Source organism: Fringilla coelebs (assembly GCF_963513975.1).
Source record: "Fringilla coelebs genome assembly, chromosome: 3".
Lineage (NCBI taxonomy): Eukaryota > Metazoa > Chordata > Aves > Passeriformes > Fringillidae > Fringilla > Fringilla coelebs.
In genome coordinates this window covers 18,549,158-18,570,357 of record NC_140030.1, presented here as the reverse complement: position 1 = coordinate 18,570,357, position 21,200 = coordinate 18,549,158, and the positions used below count along the sequence as shown (strand labels likewise).

Here is a 21,200-nt window from a genome sequence, read left to right as displayed (position 1 = left end):
GCATTTCTGTACTAAGAAGCAACTATTTATTGGATAAAATTTCAGTGGTTTTCCTGAGAGACTGAATGATGTTATAAATTGTCTTTGTGTATCAGAGGAGTTCCCTTTTCATCGCTGAACACATTTTCTGTAGATTTCCAGTCTGCGTGCCTCTCTTTGCTTGACAGAAGAATTACATTTGAAATCTGTTTTACTATGCAGTTTCCCTGTCTGTATGTAAACCTCCCCCGGGATTTCTGGGTTTTTTTGAAGAACAGAGAAGGTCTGCAGGAACTGATGCATTGTCTGTTGTGTGGCTGATCTGCTTGGCCTAGCTTTGATATGTGAACAACAGTCGGTACTGAAATGGTTTGGATTTTTAATTTTTGGTTAGGTATATGGATTTTTTAAAAAATCCTTTCACTAGATAAACATCTAGTCTAAGAGTATTTAAAAAGGACAGAAATCATGCTGGCTGGTGGCTTTCATTAAAAGAACAGCAGCTCCATACTTTTGGGGGGAGTGGAAAGATGAGACTGACATTGTGTGGAGAGTAGTTCTCTTCTTTCAGGCTGCTGCTGTGTTAGTGAGCTAATTAGCAAGAATATTTGGCTGATGGTATTTTTCCTTAGAGAAATAAGTGTTTTCACACAATTACAGCTGGACAACCATATCCTGATCATCACAGAATAATTTTTTTTGTCTTTGAGAATGTTCTTCTGTATTTTTTATGTTGTATCTGAAGCTGTAGTGTCTGTATTTGCTTCCAACTTACAAACAAAATTCACATATAAGGAACCTGGATTCTAAGAACTGTGTGATTGTAGACCATAGGAAGCACAAAAGTGACCTGCAAAGTCTTGAGGGATGTTTGAAACAGATGAAGATTCCTGGTGGACTGGCAACTAGCTCTTAAGCCTGGTACAATTTGCCTAAGACAATAATTTGTCCAGTTAATGTCAAATTAGAGTTGTACTGCCAGCAGTCTTTTATTAAGCTTCCAGAGAGAATTATGCTTCATGACCAGCAGGCAGCTCTCATTTTGAAATAATTTCAAATTTTCATCTTTGAGCAAAGACTGTTTTCACAATAATTGTCAGACCTGCTTCTCTTGGCTGTCTTGTTCAATAAAGTATTTTTTGTCCATGCCTGAAATAGAATTTAAAAGATTGTAGCAACTGAGTTGGTCATAAATGATCCATTATTATTTTTTGATCCTAACTCTCATTTGGGAAGACAAGCTGAGCAGTTCTAGTGTAGTACTTTTTTAGTTTTTGTGTTTGCTCCTGTTCTAAGGATAATAAGAATGTAGCTTGTCTCTCCAGAAGAGAAATGAATTTCAGGTAATCTATGTCAGTATCTTTCAGCTTTTCTAAGTTGACACAGGTAAATGCTGAAGGGTATAATAATGCATTATCAATTTCTACTCTTCCATAGGAAAGTAGATGGCTCAGAGTCTGCCATGCTGTTTCATGGTCTTGCTGTCAGCCAACTTTTACATTTCCAGTGGAACTCAGCTTTATCTGGCTTCTGACAATGCGGAGAGGAGAGATGAGGTGGTTAGTGCGTGGTGATCTCTGTAGGGGCCTGTTTGCAGCCTGTGTGGCTGTAAAATGGGAACCAGAAAGTAGGAAAACTCTTCAGTTGTTACTGCTGGTTTTTCAGTGTGACTGTTTGCTGTATCAACACATTTTCTAAAACATTGGAGAGAAATTAATAAAATACCAATTCAAGATTAGTATCTGGATTTTGCAAGCACCAGTATAAATGTATTTTATTCCTTCACATTTCATCAGACAACATAATTATTTTATATTACAGTTACATATTTTTATGTATTAAGAAACTATTTGAAAAAAATATTACTTTCAGGAATAGCATATATTTACTTTACAGTGACCTGCTGGATACATGTCTCTAAAAACACCTCTGTATAATAGAAAAGTATAACAGCTTAAAACCTGTGAAGCATTAATCTATGTTTTACGTTTTTAGTTTGTTGCATCAGACTATACAAGGCAGAAACATTATTGGGATATTTCTGTTGAAAAACTGATTAACAGTGTGAGACTACAGTTTGATTTGTCTAACTAGGAATGTTTTTGTTCTATGAATAAAAAAAAAATAAGAGTATTTTGAAATTAATAATTCAGTAGAAATTCAAATGTTTACGTTTGTAGGTGAAACAGTTGTTGTTCTGAATTCATCATTTTTGCATTGTATTTTTCCTTGTTCTTTGTTTGTGATTAATAAGAATTTTGTATCCTGGGCAATGCTGAAAGTTTATTTTCATTAAGTGAACTGCATACTAGGGGTTATAATCTGAGATACTGAAATCAGTGGGATAAGAATGGGCGTTGAGTACTTTATGACTGTAGAGTAACTTCAATATTATTGATAATACATGGCTGGCAATTTTTTTCTCCTTTTTGTAGGAGAAAGCAAAGTTGTGAATATTATAATATATTCATTTATATAATCAAACATGATATAGCTTTAAGTTTAGAATTCCATATGGTATTGTATATTCTTTTGTTTTAGTGACCTGGTGATATTAATACTTGATTTCCCTTTTTGCCTAATTAGACATGCAGCTTTGACAAATGACATTCTGCTTCTCACCAGCCAGATCTCCTGACCTTGTCATTATTACTGATGGGTACATGTTGCTGCTGCAGGCAAAATCAGCAGTTGTGCATTTAGGGACTTGATGATTTTGCTACTTATTCTTTTCTTCTTCCCAGAGCAGTAAAAACTGGAGGGCAGCAGTTGACTTGTGTGGGCGGCTTCTAACTGCACATGGTCAAGGCTATAAAAAAAGTGGACTACCTGCTAGCCATACAACAGATTCTTTACAGGTGTGTTTAAATATGCTCTTGTCACTTTTTTACCAACAATATTCATAGTGGCATTTTTTTAACATGATCAAATTCCTTTTCCTAATTGTAACATAGAAACTGAGGTTAGTTAAGTATTTTAGCAAGACACTTCTTCTGTTTACTTATGTAAAGTAGGCCTTCATTTAAAACAAACTTAGTTTTTTTAAGGAAAATCCAATCTTGATTCTGTGTTTTTAGAGGTTTTTAGACCAGTAAAATGCAGTCTGTTTTGCTGTTTTGAAGGACTTGTTCTGCTAAAGTTCATGTAACTATCTAGATTGTGAACTTTATAGTAAGATTCCACATGTTAAAAGTGGGTTTCATGTTGCTTGGAAGAATTTGAATTAATAAAATATTGCAAGTGATTAAGATTTGACCAGATGAGAACTCATGTTTTTGACCCTAGTGATTATAAAGCTCATGGTGTTTCACCAAAAGATTTTAATGAAAAGTCAGAAAAGCAGTTAAAATAGCAGATTGATGAATTGTACACGCTAGCTCATTTCAAAGAGAGATGTTCCAATTTTGAAGCAGGCTAGTTTTTAAACTTCATCTTCAAAATCTTAATATCTTTGCAAACAATTAAACATCGGAGTTTTGTTTTAATGATGTGATGAAAAGTACTGTGTAAAAGAGCAGGGAAATACAAATCTTGATTTTTTTTTTCAGTAACAGAGAAACTCTTTACTCAGCTTTTATCAGAAAAAGTTGAAAAGTTGAAAATGTATTGGATGTGGCTTTTGACTGAAGCTAATAAGAGACCTTGTCTTTCCCTTTTTTTATATGTATCAATTTTTAGCTGTGGTTTGTGAGACTAGCACTGCTGGTAAAACTGGATCTGTTCCAAAATGCAGAAATGGAATTTGAACCATTTGGAAATTTGGACCAGCCTGATCTTTATTATGAATATTACCCTAATGTATACCCTGGACGTAAAGGTAAAACACTTGATTTATGAAATGCTTTTCTTTTTTTCCCTTTTGAGCAGTCATTATAAAATACTGGTTGGATTCAGGGGGTGTTTAAGGCTGAAACATTGGAGAGCTATGGATTATGTTGGTTTTGGTTTGGTTTTTTTCCCCAGAAGAAGATGATTGATTAGTACATTAAAGTATTGCTCACATTATGGTGGTAGTGATAAGAAGTAACAAGAGGTAGAGCAATATAGGTAGGCAGTGTATCATGATGCTGCTAGAGAGGAATGTTTTTAAAAAGTAAATATAATATTTTAGTTCTATGATATTGGAAGTAAATACTACCAAACTTGAATAGTTCATTTTACCCAAAACCAGGCTTGCAAGATGATCAGAGAGTTTGTGGAAACAGACTCTATAAGCTTTTTTCTTTTCAGTTCATCCAGGTAGTATCACTAAGCTATTTTTAGTACTTGCACACCCATATGCTACTGCAGGTGTTATTTCCTGTTTTCTAGATTATTTCTAGGATTAAAAGAAAAAAAAAAAATTAGGAGTAAGTTAATAATTCTCCTTAATTGAAACATTATTAAATGTACTATTATTTGCTCAATAATTGAAAGTAAGTAAAAATCAGAGATTTACTGTGTATCTCATGATTGAGGAGAACCAAAACAACACCAGCTTCAATTCTTTTTAAGCAGTTTGTCTCGTGTTACAAATGCACTACTTCCCACTGCTCTGAAGAGCCTATAGGTTAACCACATAGTTTCACTACTCAGGATATTCTAGCTCTCCAGAAGTCTGGATTTGAAAAATTGCTATTTTTAAGGGCAATTTTGCTCTTGTTCAGGCTATTTTGAAATTTTATTTTTTCTATATCTATTATTTAGAAAAGAATAACTCTGATGCAAGTATACTATTGAGGGTTCTTAATGTTCTTTGGCTTTTGTATTTGAACCACAGTGTGTAATAGGACATTTGTAAGAAGCAGTTGTTACAGGCAGTGCCACTCTGAAAACTTACAGTCCATTTTACATGAGATGCTGTTAGCCTTGATGGGGTAACCTAGAAAGATAGAAGATTTTGAGGTTTCTGAGGAAGGGAAGTTGGTGTCAGACAGTTCACAATTTTTTGCAGATGATTTTGTATAGTGATGCAAAAGATCAGTTGCAGCCCAGCAAGGCCAGTGGGGACTGCCTAGAACAGCTCCCTCGGATGTTACTCATCGTCCTTCAGGTAATCACAGGCAATCCTCTGGGAAGGAACTGTGTCAATTGGAAGAGTGAAAGAGGTCCTGGTCATCAGGTTGGACAGCTTTTTGGATCTGGTGTTCTTAGGGCAGCTGCACACACGATGCTATAGCAATAGTTGTCTTCCACAGGCCATATGTATGTCTCCTCATCTTTTTCAATATTAAAAATAATCTGTTTTGTCTAAGAAAAATCCTTGCAGGTCATGTCAATATTGGAGGTACTTGAGTGCTCATGCCACTGATTCAGGGAGCAGCAGTTCTGAACAGTCTGGCCAGGTGTTGAAATCACCTGTCCTGTGACTGAGCTTTGGATCCTGGAGCAGTCACTCAACCACTGTGGCTATTTCATTCAAGTTATGAGGATATTGATGGTAAAAAGAGGTGATCTTAAGGAAGATAGTCTATTTCATAATTATGTCTCAGTTAATTTTTAACAGTTGAACATACCAACTGGGACCATAATCTGTTCATTTGTGAGGCAAGTAGGATCCAGGTTGGATGGAGCTGACCTGCTAGTTGTAGATATCTCATATACATCCAGCATGGTATTAAACATTCCTTGCATAGTTTTGAGGAGAGAGAAATAGCATTTCCAGGCATGTAGGAGAACACGAGCAGTTGTTTTTTGTCTAGCCTTAAACTATGCTATGCTGGGTTATGGATAAAGAAATTTAGTATACATGCATTGTTAACCAGCTAATTTAAATAATAAAATACAGATAAATCATTCCTTTATTTTGGTTGAAATATATTAGTATGAACACACAGTCCACTGCTATTCGGCAATTTTGTGTATCATTTTGTGGTGTAATAAGCCTAAAAGAAAGGGCTTAATTTCAGTATTTTAATTTTGATTCATGGTATGTAAATGGAGTAAGCACTTAAAAGTCAATTTAAGAAGTGAGAGTATAGATATAAATAATGTCCTCATTAATTGTAATACAGATAATACTTTTTGTATTCAAAATATTCATAATAAAAAACATAGTACCTTAGGAAATTTTCTGGGGTTTATGTGTGAAGTAGGGGAAGTTTGAAACTTAGAGCAGTGAGAATAGCCCTTCATCCATTAATATCTGAGAAATCTTTCTCAAAGAATTTAAGTTACAAATAACTGTACGAAAAGTAAAAGATATTTTTCCATTTATTTAACTTAACATGGCCAACATAGTCCTCTTAATTTCCCTCTGAAACTCACCTAAAGCGGTTTCCCTTTCAGCAGTGCTGCTAATCTCCATTTCTTCCCCATATTTTGTATGGCATTTGCAGCCATGATCCCACTATTGTTGGCTGTAAGATATAGTCCTTCAGGAATCTTCCTTTCCTGGTTTCTGTGGGCTCTTTGTTCAGTCATCTGCATTGCCTGTAGGATTGCATTCTCTCAGGACTGTTGATTCTGCTGGGATCCTTGTGCTGACCAGTGGGGTTGCTTAAGGCACTCATAGATCATTCCTGATTGATAAGGAGCAGAGAACAGACTGTTCTCATTTTCTAGTAAAATCTTAAAATTCCGTAGTTATAGATTTAGTTCTTTAAAATTCATCTGTGTAAAGAAGCTAAATAGTCATATTTTGACATATATTTATCTTTCATAATAGGTAGGTCCGTAGGTCAGGAACCCTGTTTCAGATTGCTTCCTGCACATCTTCATTGTTCTCTGTGGGATATGTAAGGCTGAAATTTTGTCATCCTTCTCATGACAGATGGATTTCAGGAATTTTTTTTAACAGTTTTGACTTTATATTTACACAGTCTGACCCACTTCTATTCATACCATTTTTGTCCGTGTTCCTTGTGATATATAATAAACTCTCATATGATAGCTTGCCTAACCTGAGACAGCATTTCCGTTGGGTAATGTCTATGTGTTTCTGAACCTGTGAGAGCCAACAATTAAAAATGGAACATTAAAATGCTATTTCATTCTTTTATGAGGTAATTTGGTCTTGTTTCTGGTTAATAGAGCAGTAAGTTCCCGAAAAGTTAATGCTAACAAAATCAGTCTTCTAAAGCTACAAAACTTGTGAATAATTTATTTTGTATTGCAAAGGGGGAAAAAATAAGCTATGCATAAGTAAAAATTGAACTTCTGAACAGAAGCTTATGTAACAGGGTTCCTTCCCCTTTACCCTTTTTATTTTCTCTCTGATGATGCAGCATTGTCTGTATTCCTCTAAATGAAATCAGTCTTCTCTTTTCTGGTGGGAAGGGCCTAAATTAGGAACATTACATTAATTATCTAGGTGTATGTGTTCTAGAAACTTACTTCCTGGTGTATTCCTTCCTTTGACCTCTGGTTTCAATACCAATGCAAGTTTTCAAAAGTGTGGCAGTGTTGTGACTAGGGATTTTCTAGTGTGTCCTGCAATAGGATGGCACTTCTGGGTAGATAGTGATTGTTTAAAAAATAACATAAATTATTTTTATATATATATATAATATTTTTTCTATATATATAAAATAGCTTGAGTCTAGATATCACAACTGCTTGGGCATTTTTCACTATTGATACTTTTATGCCATTGCTAATATCCACTGTATTCAAAATTTTTATCAGAAATATATAAAAAACTTTATAGAAAATATTTGTGTGTAATTTAATTTTTAATGCATCCTTAGTTACTCAAGCCGTGGTCTTAATTTATTTCTTTTATTCGGTTTTGAAATTCCAGTTGTTCTAAAGGAATCATATCATACATGGTCTAGAACTGGCACACCAACCCTTGTTAACAAGTTTTCAGCGCTGATGTCTAAGGTGAACTGTAATAGTTGTTACTGCATTTTGTAAGCTTACAAAATAGCAAAAATTGTGGTGAGAAAGTTCCTACATGTCTGTTTTTGTTGATACAGAGATACTGTGTTAGCTATGAAAACACTTATCCAGAGTATTTCTCTAATCCCCACAAAAGAAGTTTTACAGGCGTCTGGACTGTGTATAGTGCAGAGGGCTAAGTACAGTTGCAGGGTGTGCCTGAAGCTTGGTCCTGTTCCTGAATGTCAGCCTATGCCATAAGTAAGGACAGACTTGGATTGGGGAAATTACCCCCTTTATGTGATGTCTCTACAGTGGCATTTGGCCATTTTGGGTTTACTGTCTTCCTTTTTCTCTTCTACTTGTCCATGCTAGTAGGAGGCAGGCTGGCTGAAGCTTTCTTTTTTTTTAATATATGGGGTCTGATTATGCTATCAATCATCCTTTTTTTCACCTTCCTCAGGTTTGGTTAGTGGGATAACTGTGGAAGAATGTGAAGTGGTGTCAGGAAAAAAGACTAATAATAATAAAAGGATTCATAATAAAAGATTGTGGTGGGTAGAGAAACAAAAGGAAATAATCAATTTAAAAACAAAGAAAAGAGAAGAAATGCACAGGCTAAGAAATTATGTCTTAGAGAGTACTCCTCTTTGTTAATAAATTCTGCAGGAAAGCAGAAAAGGAATACTCCACTATATTGTTGCATGTGGTACCGGTTTTTTCTCATGTGTTACCACAAATACTGCCTTAAGTTAACACTCCCATGTCAGCCTGATTGAGTCTTGGCAGTTGTTCAGGAGAGTTATTCATTCAAGCTCATGTTGGCAGTAAAAAACATATTAAAATCTCTAGTGGAACTGGTTACCCATTATTTTGTTTTCATGATTTTGTACCTCTCCACCGCTTCTTTAAATTCACTGTTATCTTGCTTCAGAGCTACCTGTAAAATCAGCTAATACAGCTTGAATAAATACCACTCAAATATTGTGGTTCCACTTAGTTGTTCAGGCTACTCAGACATGCAAATAGAATTTTTTCTGAAATAATTCAGCTATTTTATTTAAGAAATGTATGTATAATCTAATGGGGTAAAGTACTGCTAAAATACTTAATTGTGCAATCTTTCCCAAGGCTACATAGTCTTATTGAAAACTCAGCTTTACACAGGCTTTCTTAATGAGCAAGTAACTAATTTCTAGATTCTGCCTGATTACAGTTGTCTTATCCACAGGTAAGATTTAGGGTGATCTCTTTGCTGCAGGGCAATTTTTGTAGTTTTCCTGCATTCTTTCTGTTGTGTTTTCCTTTCTTCAATGCAAGTAACTTCAAATTACTGAAGAAATATTTTTAAAACTTTTTAAAACCAGATTATGATTCAGAGGTTCTGTTCTTAGGTCATGTGCAGTTAAATTGTAAAGTATATGCAAGCATGTAATTTCAGATAAAATTTTCAAAACATTTTCTTTAAATGGTTACAAACATTTAGTCTTCTATCTCCAGTCTCTCTGGATTGAAGGTAATAAACAAAAACTTGGAAATTAGTCTGTTGAACTGGGATATTAAAGTGTACTTTTAATTTCTAGTCAGTGAAGCTAGGATTTGTTGTTCACTACATTATCCCTCTTAAAAATCCTATAAATTATAGAAAGACATTCTTGGTAGAAGTATGTTTGTGTGTATAAAAACAAGCATATGCATCTCTCTGTGTATATATAAATATAAAGCAGAATATTTTTCAGAAACTCAATACAGTGAAGGAATGAATGTTTCTTTTGTTTTGGTTTGGGGTTTTTTACTGTTATAAAATCCCACTTTATCCTTTTAGTAATTCATAATCTGCTCTTCTGTTGCTTTTGGGCATTAAAGATTTGTTGAACAAGCTGTAGAAGGCAGACCAGAAAGCATTTCTTGTTTGCAGCAAGAAAATTCAAGGATAAAATAGCTGGTCATTGGCATGCTCTTCTCTGCTCCAAAAGGGCTGTAGATCAGGGCTGCAGTTCGAATTTGATTGACATGAGGTGATGTTTATGTTTTGACAGTTATGAAAATGTGCAGCTGTTCATAAAGAAATAGAAATTGAAATCTGTGGTCTTAGAAAATTCTACCTGATCTTGCTCTTTATTCCATCTGTTCCCATGCTTTCAGTGTATCCATTTTCCTTTCAGCAGATCTTTTTTTACTTTTGCCTTTTGTATGATGACAATACATATATATATATATATATAGGTATAGATATATACATGTATGAATGAGATTAATTCATGTGAAAGTGACAATCAAACATCACATTCTTTGAAAAAAAAATCTCCGGTGTATTTAAAAGTAATTGCTAAGAAAATTGTCTTAAAGTTAAACCATTTTCTATTATGTATTTTTTAATATTATTATGAAGCCCCTTAAGAGGAGCAACAGAGGTCAACTGTAAAATATCAAGCTAGAATAAGACCTGCTTAAATTAAAAATAAAATCTCGATATATAGCAGTAATTGTAGGGTATTACCTTCTGTGGAAATTATCTAAGCTTAGCTGGTATAGTTTTACTGTGTAAGGACATTACTGTAGAAATTGGAAGTATGAAGTAGAGAGCAAAATCCATTCTCCTGTGCTCTTAACTAAACATTTTAATTGCAGGATATGCTAATTGTTTTAAATACTTTCTTGACATGTTGCCCTGTTAAATGCAGTACTGTGTGAAATGTAATAGAGTATATGGGTTTGGTTCGGAGTAGTTTTGCAAAAGACAGTCTATGATAATTCAGTGTTTATATAAATTTTTGTTGTCCCTAGTGGGATGCCACAGGAATATATATGTATGCTCATAATAGAAACCTATTATAAAGAAATATGTCTTTCCCTGCATGCTTTGAGTGGCCTAAAAGCAAGGAGGTGAAACTTTTCTGACAAGATAATGTAATCCTTAGTCTAACCAGCACCTGTATTATTTCTGTTACAGCTGAGTGTTAGTGCAGTCAATTGTACTTTTTTTTTTTTCCCAGTATAGGGAAGTATAGGTTTTTTTCCCCCTGCTAATCTCTTTTTTCAGTAAAGTTTCTGCTCCAAACTCTACAATCTGCCTTTCAGACCTTCCTAATACTATTATTATTGATCAGTTCGAGTCATCAACAGATGTATTTACTTCTTCCCAATTTTCTTGTTAAACCAGATAATGTAAAATAAAAACCACAGTGTTTTCTGAAAATCTCTTTTGCCTTTTTAAAGTCTCACCTCTCGTCAGTCCTAATACAGCTGTTAATCAGTTACAGAAATTACATTGGTGAACAGATCTCTTTGCATGCATTTTCTATTACTGCTATGTATTTCTTTTTGAGAAGTGCATGTAAATTGTATTAGCACCTTATATAAGTAGCACTCATTGAAAACTTTACCAAATCTAAGCAAATTTATGGCCTTTTTTTAACTAGAAAATCAGTCTATTACTGTAGGAACTGAATTAGATACATTTTCCATACTTCATATAATTTAACTAAAAAGAAGTTTGCTTGTAGACAGGAGCACATCTGGGAAAATGCACTTAACCAAAAATCTCAAGAGTTTATAAGCAGATTGACTGGCTTGAATAAGTGCTGCATGTTTTTTATCAGCAATTTGCTCATCTGATTTGACCTGAAATTACACAATACTGTTTACATGGGCTGGTAAGAAAGCCTTATCAGTGGTAAAAGGACATTTCTTTTCTCCTTTCCCCAGCTATCACATTTGTATGAGAGCACATGTACAGTTTTGTCCTTTCTCTAAAAACAAAAATCCTGCTATTCAGAAGGATTACAAGGACTCTGAGGAAGAAGGCAGAAAGAGCTAGTGTTTCTGATACTTTCAATAAAGTTAGTATCTTACTTAATAAGCAATAAGGAACAGACATAGATTGGATGGATTTGGTGGATGTTTACAGTAAAATTTCTTCTGTTTATGTCATGAGTTTCAAAAAGAAAGAGAAGAAGTAGCTGCTAGAGTTTTAGAGGCTCCTGTGAAAAATTGTAATACAAATTCTGGTTTGAAAATTCTTTACAGTAACTAGCCTTACACCCCAAGCCAGCTTTCTTCTGGTTTTGTGTGAGAGATCTGTCAGCACACTTGATGTACTACTAAGGATCTCACTAGAAGGTTTTTTGGTCACAAGCTATGAAGGAAATACTAAGCAGTTGAGAAATAATACATCCATGCCATACATTTTGAAGTAATTTAGTCCTGAATGCATGTTACAACTGAGGATTTAGTTGTAATAGGAAATAAATCAGATTCTTATGGAGTTTAAGTTGACCTGGAGTCACATTCATTATTCTGACATCTTCTGACGCCACTTCTGATGATGTACATTGGTTGTGGGTTGTTCTTTCCTTTCGCAGGGATTGTAGTAGAGTTTCATTCAGCAATATCAATACTTTACAAAATACAGAATTCCAAAAAAATGTATCAGAAAACATTATGTAAATGTTATTAAAAATTGCTAATGTGAGATGTTTCATCTGTTTCATCCATTAAATACCTGTCTATTTGTGTGTTGACTAATTCAAAGAAAACTAATTTGAATTTTCTGTATGAGTGTTTATTGAATTGACCTTTTGTTGCATTTTACAAGTGGATGTAAACATACAAACTTGTTCAGAACTGACAGTGCTGCAACACAGTCAGTAAAAAAAGGGGGAGAAAATTTTGTAAAAAGCTGAAAGAAACCTTTAGGTTTTTTCAGTTTTTTATAAAATTTTCTCCCCCCTTTTTTGCCTTTGCCGCAGAAATCCCATTGAGTGCAGCAGAAGGTGCATCATCAGTAAATTAAGACTACCTTCCCCAAAAGAGCAGTACCAAACCTAGCTGGTTTTAGGCACTGCTTTTTCTAACAGGATTACTGTTGGATTGTAGAGTTGTTAGAATTTGGTCATCAGAGAGATGGTAGAGATAGTACCAGCCAGAGTTCAGATTTGCTTCCATAGGTTTGCAATGCAGCAACATGTCCGCAAAGCAATTTTTCTCTGGTATTTTGGCACAGAATTTACTCTTAAATTATTTTCAACTTCTTTTTGTTGTTGTTCACTGCCTGCACTGACTGTGTATCTTCTGTCATGCTAGGCACTATTCAAAATACATACATAAAATATTTCACATCTTTTGTGACCAGTTGAATCAACTTCTACATGTCTCATAATAGAATTTCAAAGGCGGTTTTATTTGCTTAATGTGTTTTCCACATATGATGATGCATGAAACTCGTGTGTGTCCCTTACAGGAACACAGCAGTCAGGGAAGCCATCGGGAATAGTTAGCATCAGCAAAAGAGAATTTATGTAGACATAAGTGGCTTACTGTGAAGGTCATAATTAGTGAGTCTTGTGATTAAAATTTTGTCAACCTTTAAAAAAGTCTAGAGGCAGTGACTCATTTTGTATAGCATTTACCTCTTTGACATACAAGCCTGTTAAGAACAGGTGCAAAAATCTATTTAGAAAGCTCCTGAGTCCTGTTTTTGAGAAAAGATGAGGAAAGAGGTAACTTGAGAGAGAAATCCCCTTAGAATATGTGTATAGCAAATGTACATATTAAAATATTAGAAACGTGATGCCTTGGAAGGGCTACCTGAAACAGAGGCTAGACAAAATTAAGAGAATAAAAGGGGTGTTACTTGAAGGCCTTCAGTAGGTACACCTTGGGCAGTCAGAAGCCTCCGAGGGGCTACACCCAAGATGGATGATGGTCATGAGTTTTTCACACAAAGTTTGATCCATTTCCATATCAGGGGTTAATCCTCCCAGTACAGTTTCAGGTAATGAAGTCATTTACTCCAAGTTCCCCCCCCCCCCCCCCCCAATTCACTGTTGTTTACATCTCTTGGCACCTGAGAAAATAAGGTGTCCTTGAGTTTCAGGCCTAGAGAAGAATTATTTTGTCTGAATAAAATGGGAGAGCAGCACCTGACAGGCTATGGAGTTTTAGAGTTATACACTAAAGCAGTACAGGATCTGAAAAATATAAAAGTTAAATCCTAAGAAATCCTAAGGCATCGGTGGCATGGTATTTTGCAAGGCCTATATCCCCATTATGCCAGCTCTGATTTGCTTTCACTAGTGGTGTTTAGTGTGGTATTGTCTGTGTATCAGGATTATGCAGTTACCTGAAAAAAAGATGTTACACACATTAGGGTTTATGTAAACTCCTGAAACTGCCTGTGATGTCAGCCTGGATGTCCATAAACATAGACAATGAGGTCTTTGGCACTACTACTACTACTAATAATAATAATTGCAATGAGTGAATAATAGCAATAACAACAACAGTAATGGTAGTAATAAACTAGTATGAATTTCTTTTTCTCCCCAAATATTGCTTGAAATTCCCCCTTTTTTTTGATGTTTTAAATGAACCAGAAGTTACACAAAAATATGCCAAGAGGTGTTGCATGCCCTGGTTATATCTCTTTCACAGGTGTACATTGCAGGCCAGTAATTTCATCTTATTTCTTCTACATTGGTTGTAAAATATACATAATTATTAAATGCTAGTAGTAATGTAGCTGCAACTAAAGTAAACTTCGTTTTTTAATGCTTCATTGTAATTAGTTTGAAGAAATTTTAAATGAAACATTGTACTTCGCAGTACAACTTATTTTTGAAAATTTGAGTTAGGTGAACCTTCTTTTTGCCTTCTTGATTATGGTTTACTTGTATTTGCCTGTTTAGGATGTTTTAAACATACCACATGATATAGCTGAAAAGAAGTTTCCTGTTTTTTCATCTTTCACATTTTTCATCCGTAGAAGAAAAAGATATGAAGGCAAAATGGACTTTGTGATATAAGCACTAGTGAGACATACCTTTTTTAACATAGGCAAATCACAAACTGATCATTATAGCAAACACACTTAACAAAATTAATTGTGCTTCTAGGTTCCATGGTTCCTTTCTCCATGCGGATTTTGCATGCTGAACTTCCTCAGTACCTAGGAAATCCTCAGGAATCGCTTGACAGACTGCACAGTATGAAGATCATCTGTGCCAAGGTAACAGCATCTCTAGGCACTAACATTTCGTAATGTCTAAGAAATAAATTTTACTCTCCTTTTAAAGAACATTAAGTTTCAATTATGACATTTTTTACTCCATCTTGATGAAAATAAGAAGTTTGCTATTAAAAGTAATGAAGTGCCTCTTGCATTTTAAGAGAGATCCTTCTCTTCTCTGTGGTAGCTCTGGCTCAATTGAGTAGAGCAGAGGACAGCTTTCGTGCTTTTGCCAGACAAGATGTGGAGCACAGTAAGCAGATGTGTTTAAGGGCGAGTAGGAGAGATTTCTTTCCTTCACTCAGCTGCGTCCAGCTTGCTGAAAATGGTTGTTAATGACCTTGATTCTTTAGAAATAGTCCAAATAATTGGAAAGAACAGTCATTTAGGAATATAAATACAACCTGCTGAATATGGTTGGGGTTTTTGTTTTGTCAAATGCTATAATAAAAAATTATGGCCTAAATTATAACATGGGATTTGTCAATGCTGAATTGGAGTCATGGTGTTGTGAGCTCTAACTTTATCCACTAAAACCAGCAACCCTGAACCATAAATATTTGTCCTTAAATGTTTTTCTTCACAGAAGTCTTTCACAAGTAGTCTAATGCACCAGTGACCATGAATTTTACATTGTGGTAAACTGTAGAAGAAATGCAACATTATTGTTTTATCTATGACACTTGAAAGTTCAAAACTGTACATAAGATAAACACATGTGATTACTTTTCAGTATTCCTTGCAAGTTTCCTATATTTACTCCTTAAAATAACTTGGATAAGGGAAGTAGAAGGATTTGATAATTGCCAATTATGTAGCTGTAATGGCATTAAGTGTATGAAATCAACTTTCTTCTAACACAGTAATATGTAGGAGAACCAAATGTTTACTGTAAAAAGTTCTTCTTATTATGAGGGGGAAAATTGAATGGTTTAGGTAATAAGAAGTGAAAGTGGCATTTTTTGTAAAGTTGGAAAGAATTGATGTGGAAACTTTTGAGAAATATATCTAATTTGGCCAAGAAGTGGTACTTCTTAGCACTTGAAGACTGCTGTTACCTCTCATCTAATATCACTGTCCAGCTATTCTCTCCAGCCCTCTTCTTCATAAACAGTCCTCAGTTTGAAGTAATTCTGTTCTTCTAGGAAATGCCATACACCTCTATTGCAGGATTTCATTTCAATAACATTAGCCTGCCCCAGTCTGCAGCACATCAGCTGTTTCACATCTTGGGTTTATGCAATCTGGTATCAAGTGCTACCCTGTGTGCCCTTAGTCATGAAGGTGCCACTAGGTTCCAAACCTAAACTAGTATTTAAGTTCCTGAATCTTGTAACAAAGAGAGAACACTGAATGTGGGTGAGGGAGTAACTGCTGAGCAGGGCATCCATCAGCTATCTGGCAGCCTAGATTGAAGTGGCCATATCTCAGTTACAGTGTGATCAGCCATGATTCTCTGCAGGTTAAATATTGCTGGTCAGTAGAGGAATGAAATAAAAGGAAATTAACTCTGTCCCCATACACACACTCCTTTACAAGACCTTGAACTCATCTACAGCCTTGAGGTGGCTCTGCCCCTGATGTTTCTCTACAAGTGCACATCCTTAGAGCATATCCAGTGAAGCTTTTAAACTACAATACAAACTACAAACATTTTGTTTGATTATTTGTTTAAATAAGGGAAATGGAATATGGTGGAGAAGATTAAATAAAGGAGAATTACAAATTAATATATACATATTCCCCTGCCCACTAAGTTCTTGAAGAACAGATCTCTTAACTTGTGTTCTCAGTCCATCAGTTGCTAGTGATCTGGGTCACTGCGAATTCTGTGTAATCCCTTGTACCCTTGAGGAAAGCTGCTTTAAAGCTGGCTCTACATCTTCCACAAGCTCTTCTGAGGAGTCTCTTGTTGTCTGCACTTGGTGTTGGTTCAGAGATTGTCACCTCTTTGCCTCTGCCTTCCTGTGTCTGAGTTTCGAGGTTTCCCCTATGTTAGTGTGTTCATTTCTAGCAAGAAAGACAGCAATATCTCATTGGTTCTGACAGTTCCTCTGAGGCAGGATATGGTAGCCAGGACAAACTATTGTCTGTGCTGATGGATGCTTCTTTTTAAACTACAGTAGACAGATAGCTACTAACAAATAAAACATCCTTCTTGGAAATATTTCTGATCAGTTATTCTAGATACCTCATTCCAGATGACTTCATTTGTTTGCAGTCATTTAAATATCTTAGTTTTTGGAGCAATTCAAGAACAAATGTAGATAGAAGAGTGTGAAAAAGGACAGCTTATAAAGGTAACTGTGTTTTTAAAAGACAGTTGTAAATTGGTGGTGATTTAACCATTTGAAGTCAGGGCTGGTTGATAAAAAACATTGTTTGTATATGTTCTGATTTTTGTGCAGAATGCTCTTTGTCTAACAATCTTAATCTCAACCAGAATGTTCAAGAATAGGGTTCTAATACTTACAAAAACCCATGGCATAGCAAAGAAAATAACATAAAGGATGTACACTCATTAGTCTTAATATTTGTATGTGACACTTGGGAACCATTTGGGTTATAACAGAATTAATTGGGGAACTTTCAACCAAAAGCCTCTAGTGTTTTACCTCCCTGTTTTAAAAAGTGGAAAAATAATCTTTGGTCATCTGTATTTACAGAAGGGCATACGAATCATCATTATGTAAATGAGATGATCTTGGAGTCATAAAAGCTAGAAGAAAAAAAAGATCTATTAGCTCACCTAGTCTGTCTCTCTGCAATGCAAAGTTGTTTTGTAGTTTTTAATGAGCCAGCCTATGGTGCTGAGGCCACATCCCCTGGGAGGTTATTCCAGGCTAATGGCAGTGCATTCTGATCATAAGAAAATTTGTCTTTTTACTTCGTTTTTCTTTCTTAATGAAAGGGTGAGGGTTTTTTTACTATCCAATACTTGTTTTTAATCTGCTAAATTCTTTATTGCTTTTTGTTGTATATATTCTATAGACACCCGTTAACTTTATATTAACAATTCCATTTAAAGACAGAACTGTATTTTTTTTGGTTACTTGGTCCTTTCAACCTCCATCTACTTACATATCTCTGGTACTTGAAGCAGGGTTGGAGGTTGGGTGCAAAAATGTTATTTTAATTTTTCCTGAATATATGTTTCCATATATATTTTTTCATGCAATAATGTTTTTTACCTTTTCCAGTATTCCTGCAATTGTCTAATCAAGATCTGGTTAGATATTTTGCATCTTTTTCTATATGAACAACATTTGGGAAAGAAATTATCTATAGTGCCAAATGGGTATTATAGGCTGTGAGAGAAGTCCAGTGAAATTATTGCAGTCTCTGTGTTATTGCTGGTCTTCCCAATATGAACTACCTCAATGAGTTGTTACACCTCTAAGTCTGCCTTGAAATAAATGTTCTTTGAACAGCCAGGCAATAAGAGTAACAATAGTAACTTAAATCACAAAAGAATTTGTTCTTTTCAAGTGTCCATTTGAAAACATAGGCATCATCACTTTAGTGCTAATAATGCTGAAGACATGCTAAAAATGCATATCTGGAGACCAAAATGTGAAAAGGACAGCTGTTAGGCTAAATGTAAACTCCTCTTGTCTGCCAGTACCTATGCTTCCCTCGATGCTTGAGGGAGAGCTGGAAATTTACACATTTCATAGTATATGTCACTTTTAAACCCTAATCCCTGCCAGAGCAGTTGGGCTCATGTACCAGGTGAGTGGAGCAGTGGCAAGTGGGTTAACACTCTTGCCACTAAAGGCCTAAAAAAGCTTCTGCAAGTGTTACCTCAGAACTTGTCAGAAATACTTTGTGCCGTTGCCCATCAGCCGCAACTTTTGTAGTTCCACCACTCTCCTTCATGAGTAGTTCTGTTCCTCCCTGGCCCTTTCATACACACTCTTCCATATCTCCTGGCCTTCTGTTTTACTCCCAAGTTGGTGAACTTCTTAGTCTCTTTGAACTTCTCAGTCTCTTAGGTTTGATTACTATAAGCTTCTACTGGCTAAGGTGACATAAGTTTTCTGATTTTCATAGTTACTTCTGGCTGGAGGGTATTTGTCTTGACACCTTGTTTGTTAAGTTCATAGAAACTATGGTGACCCTGTACCAGTCTGAGTATGCAAAAAGCCACAGTTCCAGAAGCACCAAAAAAGGCTGAATGGTGGTATGCATACATTAGCAATTTTGGCATACAGGCAATAATAGAAAGGCAATGAAACAGAGGACTCGGTGAAGTAATACTAGCCAGGGGAACTAATTAGTGTGCATAACAATAAGGGTTCAAAACAAGAAAAAACACTGTTCATATGTAAAACTGATGAATTAAATGGTAGAAGTGTTCAATTTCTTCATAGTAGGAACATGGGTGGTTAGAGCAATATCATGTGCTATTGCTAGAATAAACAGTTTGCCACCTAAATATTTCATATTGATTAAATGCAACAATTTACACTGAGAAGCTGTCAGAATCTGTAATGTTACTATTAAACAATTGTTGGAAAATGGGGAAATACCCAAATACTGGAAAACTGCAGGTGATGTTTTTGTACTTAGGGGCAAAAGAGAGATAAACCTAGGGAATAAAACAATTAGCCTCAAATTATTGCCAAGCTCTGTTTTAATGATGTTGAGCTTGAGGTCACAGCTAGATATCCCCAAGTAATGTCACAGAGTGGTTAATGTAATACTCTAATTGTATGCTAACCACTAATTCTTCCTTTTTTGATTATGTTAGTGAGAATGTTTTCAGAGAAATCCATTGTCTTTTTAAACAAGACAGCATGTTGCCTTGATGAAGGCACCTTGTTGTGTTTATGCCATTTAAAGAGTAGGAACTTTGGGCCTTACTGAATCTGAGAGGAAGTCGCTAGATATTTTGTAGGGGAAGAGAAAGATCAGTGTTTTTAGACCACAGAAAGTAGATTATAAAGTGGTTTGGATTTGTGGGAGAGAAGAATGTGGGGTTTTTTCTTACAAGGTGCCTTATTATACACTAGGAATTTAACACTGAAAGGTGGCGCTTTGGTTTCTAAGTGATTTCTAGATGGCTGCACTGCTTTTGAAAGTGGGACTGAGAGTCAGTCTTGCAGGAGTGTCACTGCCAGCTCATAAATTGCCACCTGACAGCTAAGCTGCAGTTTCTACTGGTGTATGCTCATAGTCTCTCAAAATCTGAGGTAGGGCAGCTCAGTCTGGCCCTCTGACCAAAGTTTACAGTAACCATATTACCTTGTATTTTTCATGGCCCAACAATTCTTACCAGGAAAATCAGCCTGGCTCAGCTGGCAGGTGGTAAATGTTCTACATTCATTGTATATTTCTCCTTGCTCTTAGGTTCTTTGTAGCTGAATTTATGAACTTAACTTCAAAACTTCACTCTGATCTCTGAAAAGGGCTTGGTATCTCATAGGGCAATTTCTTCCAGTTTAATACATCTAAAATTAGTGGTATGAGATGACTTTCTGGAGGTACAGATTATCTTGATTGGCTGTGGAAAACAGCAACACACTTTCCAAGGCCAGATTAATTCTACCATTCTTCTTTTTTGAGGACCTCCTATGTTGATTTGAAGTGTACTTTGTTGGTTTACTTCTAATACTGCCAGAAACTGAAAGCTCTTTGTTTGGAAGTGTGCTCAGTCCCCAGAAGAGGCAGTGCTTTGTGTTTCCTTCATTGAGTAACCACAGTGGCTGATTAAACAGCAAGTGGCCCTAATAGTTTTTTGAAGGGAATCTCAGGCTTTATTCTACAACCAAAGTTATACATCTGTAACAAGAAAACTGGGGTCATCTGTGTGAATTGGAAAATGAATTTGGAGAATTGTAATGGAATTAGAAAAAGGAAAGTTCACTTGTGTTTCAGATGGAGCCTTGCATGCATACTTTAAAAGTGCTTCAGACACAAGCTTCATTAAGTATATATTTCCATTCTTCCAATAAAACAACAAATGTTTCATTCACTCAACAATTTACATGATCTAAAATCTACGATAAATTTAAAAAAGCAATAATTCCCAAAGTTTGAGAAGGAAATTGTAGTAAGACCTAGTAGGAATACTTCATTAAAGACAAAAACATAAAACTAAAAAAACTAAAGCCCATACTTAGGGTGAAGAAGTCAGGAGGCTGTCGCCTTCTCTGAAAAAAATCAGTTTAGACTTTCATAGTGGTCATTTCATTTAATGTTCATTCTCTTATGGAGCATATTTCCTGTTTTACTTAACGAAATGTGTATGACCCCAGAGTGTGCTGACATCTAATGTTCTGTAAGTATCATAATTTGAACTCTAACATCCTTCTACACTACGATGACTTTCTTTCTTTGTGCAATTGATCTGGCTATGGTAATAACCAGTAATTTTGAACTGTACCTAGGTGAAGCATTCCTGCATGAA

The 21,200-nt window shown here is 35.4% G+C and overlaps 1 protein-coding gene across 2 annotated transcripts in view; it reads left to right on the top strand.

Moving 5' to 3' along the window:
* The window catches only part of TRAPPC12 (trafficking protein particle complex subunit 12), a 50,316-nt gene that overhangs the window by 10,414 nt on the left and 18,702 nt on the right, over positions 1 to 21,200 (top strand). For both annotated transcript variants that reach the window (XM_084202928.1, XM_084202927.1), the window contains exons 4-6: positions 2,724 to 2,837; positions 3,658 to 3,796; positions 14,676 to 14,788. In XM_084202928.1, the coding sequence (XP_084059054.1) occupies positions 2,724 to 2,837; positions 3,658 to 3,796; positions 14,676 to 14,788 (366 nt within the window). The remainder of the gene's footprint in view (positions 1 to 2,723; positions 2,838 to 3,657; positions 3,797 to 14,675; positions 14,789 to 21,200) is intronic.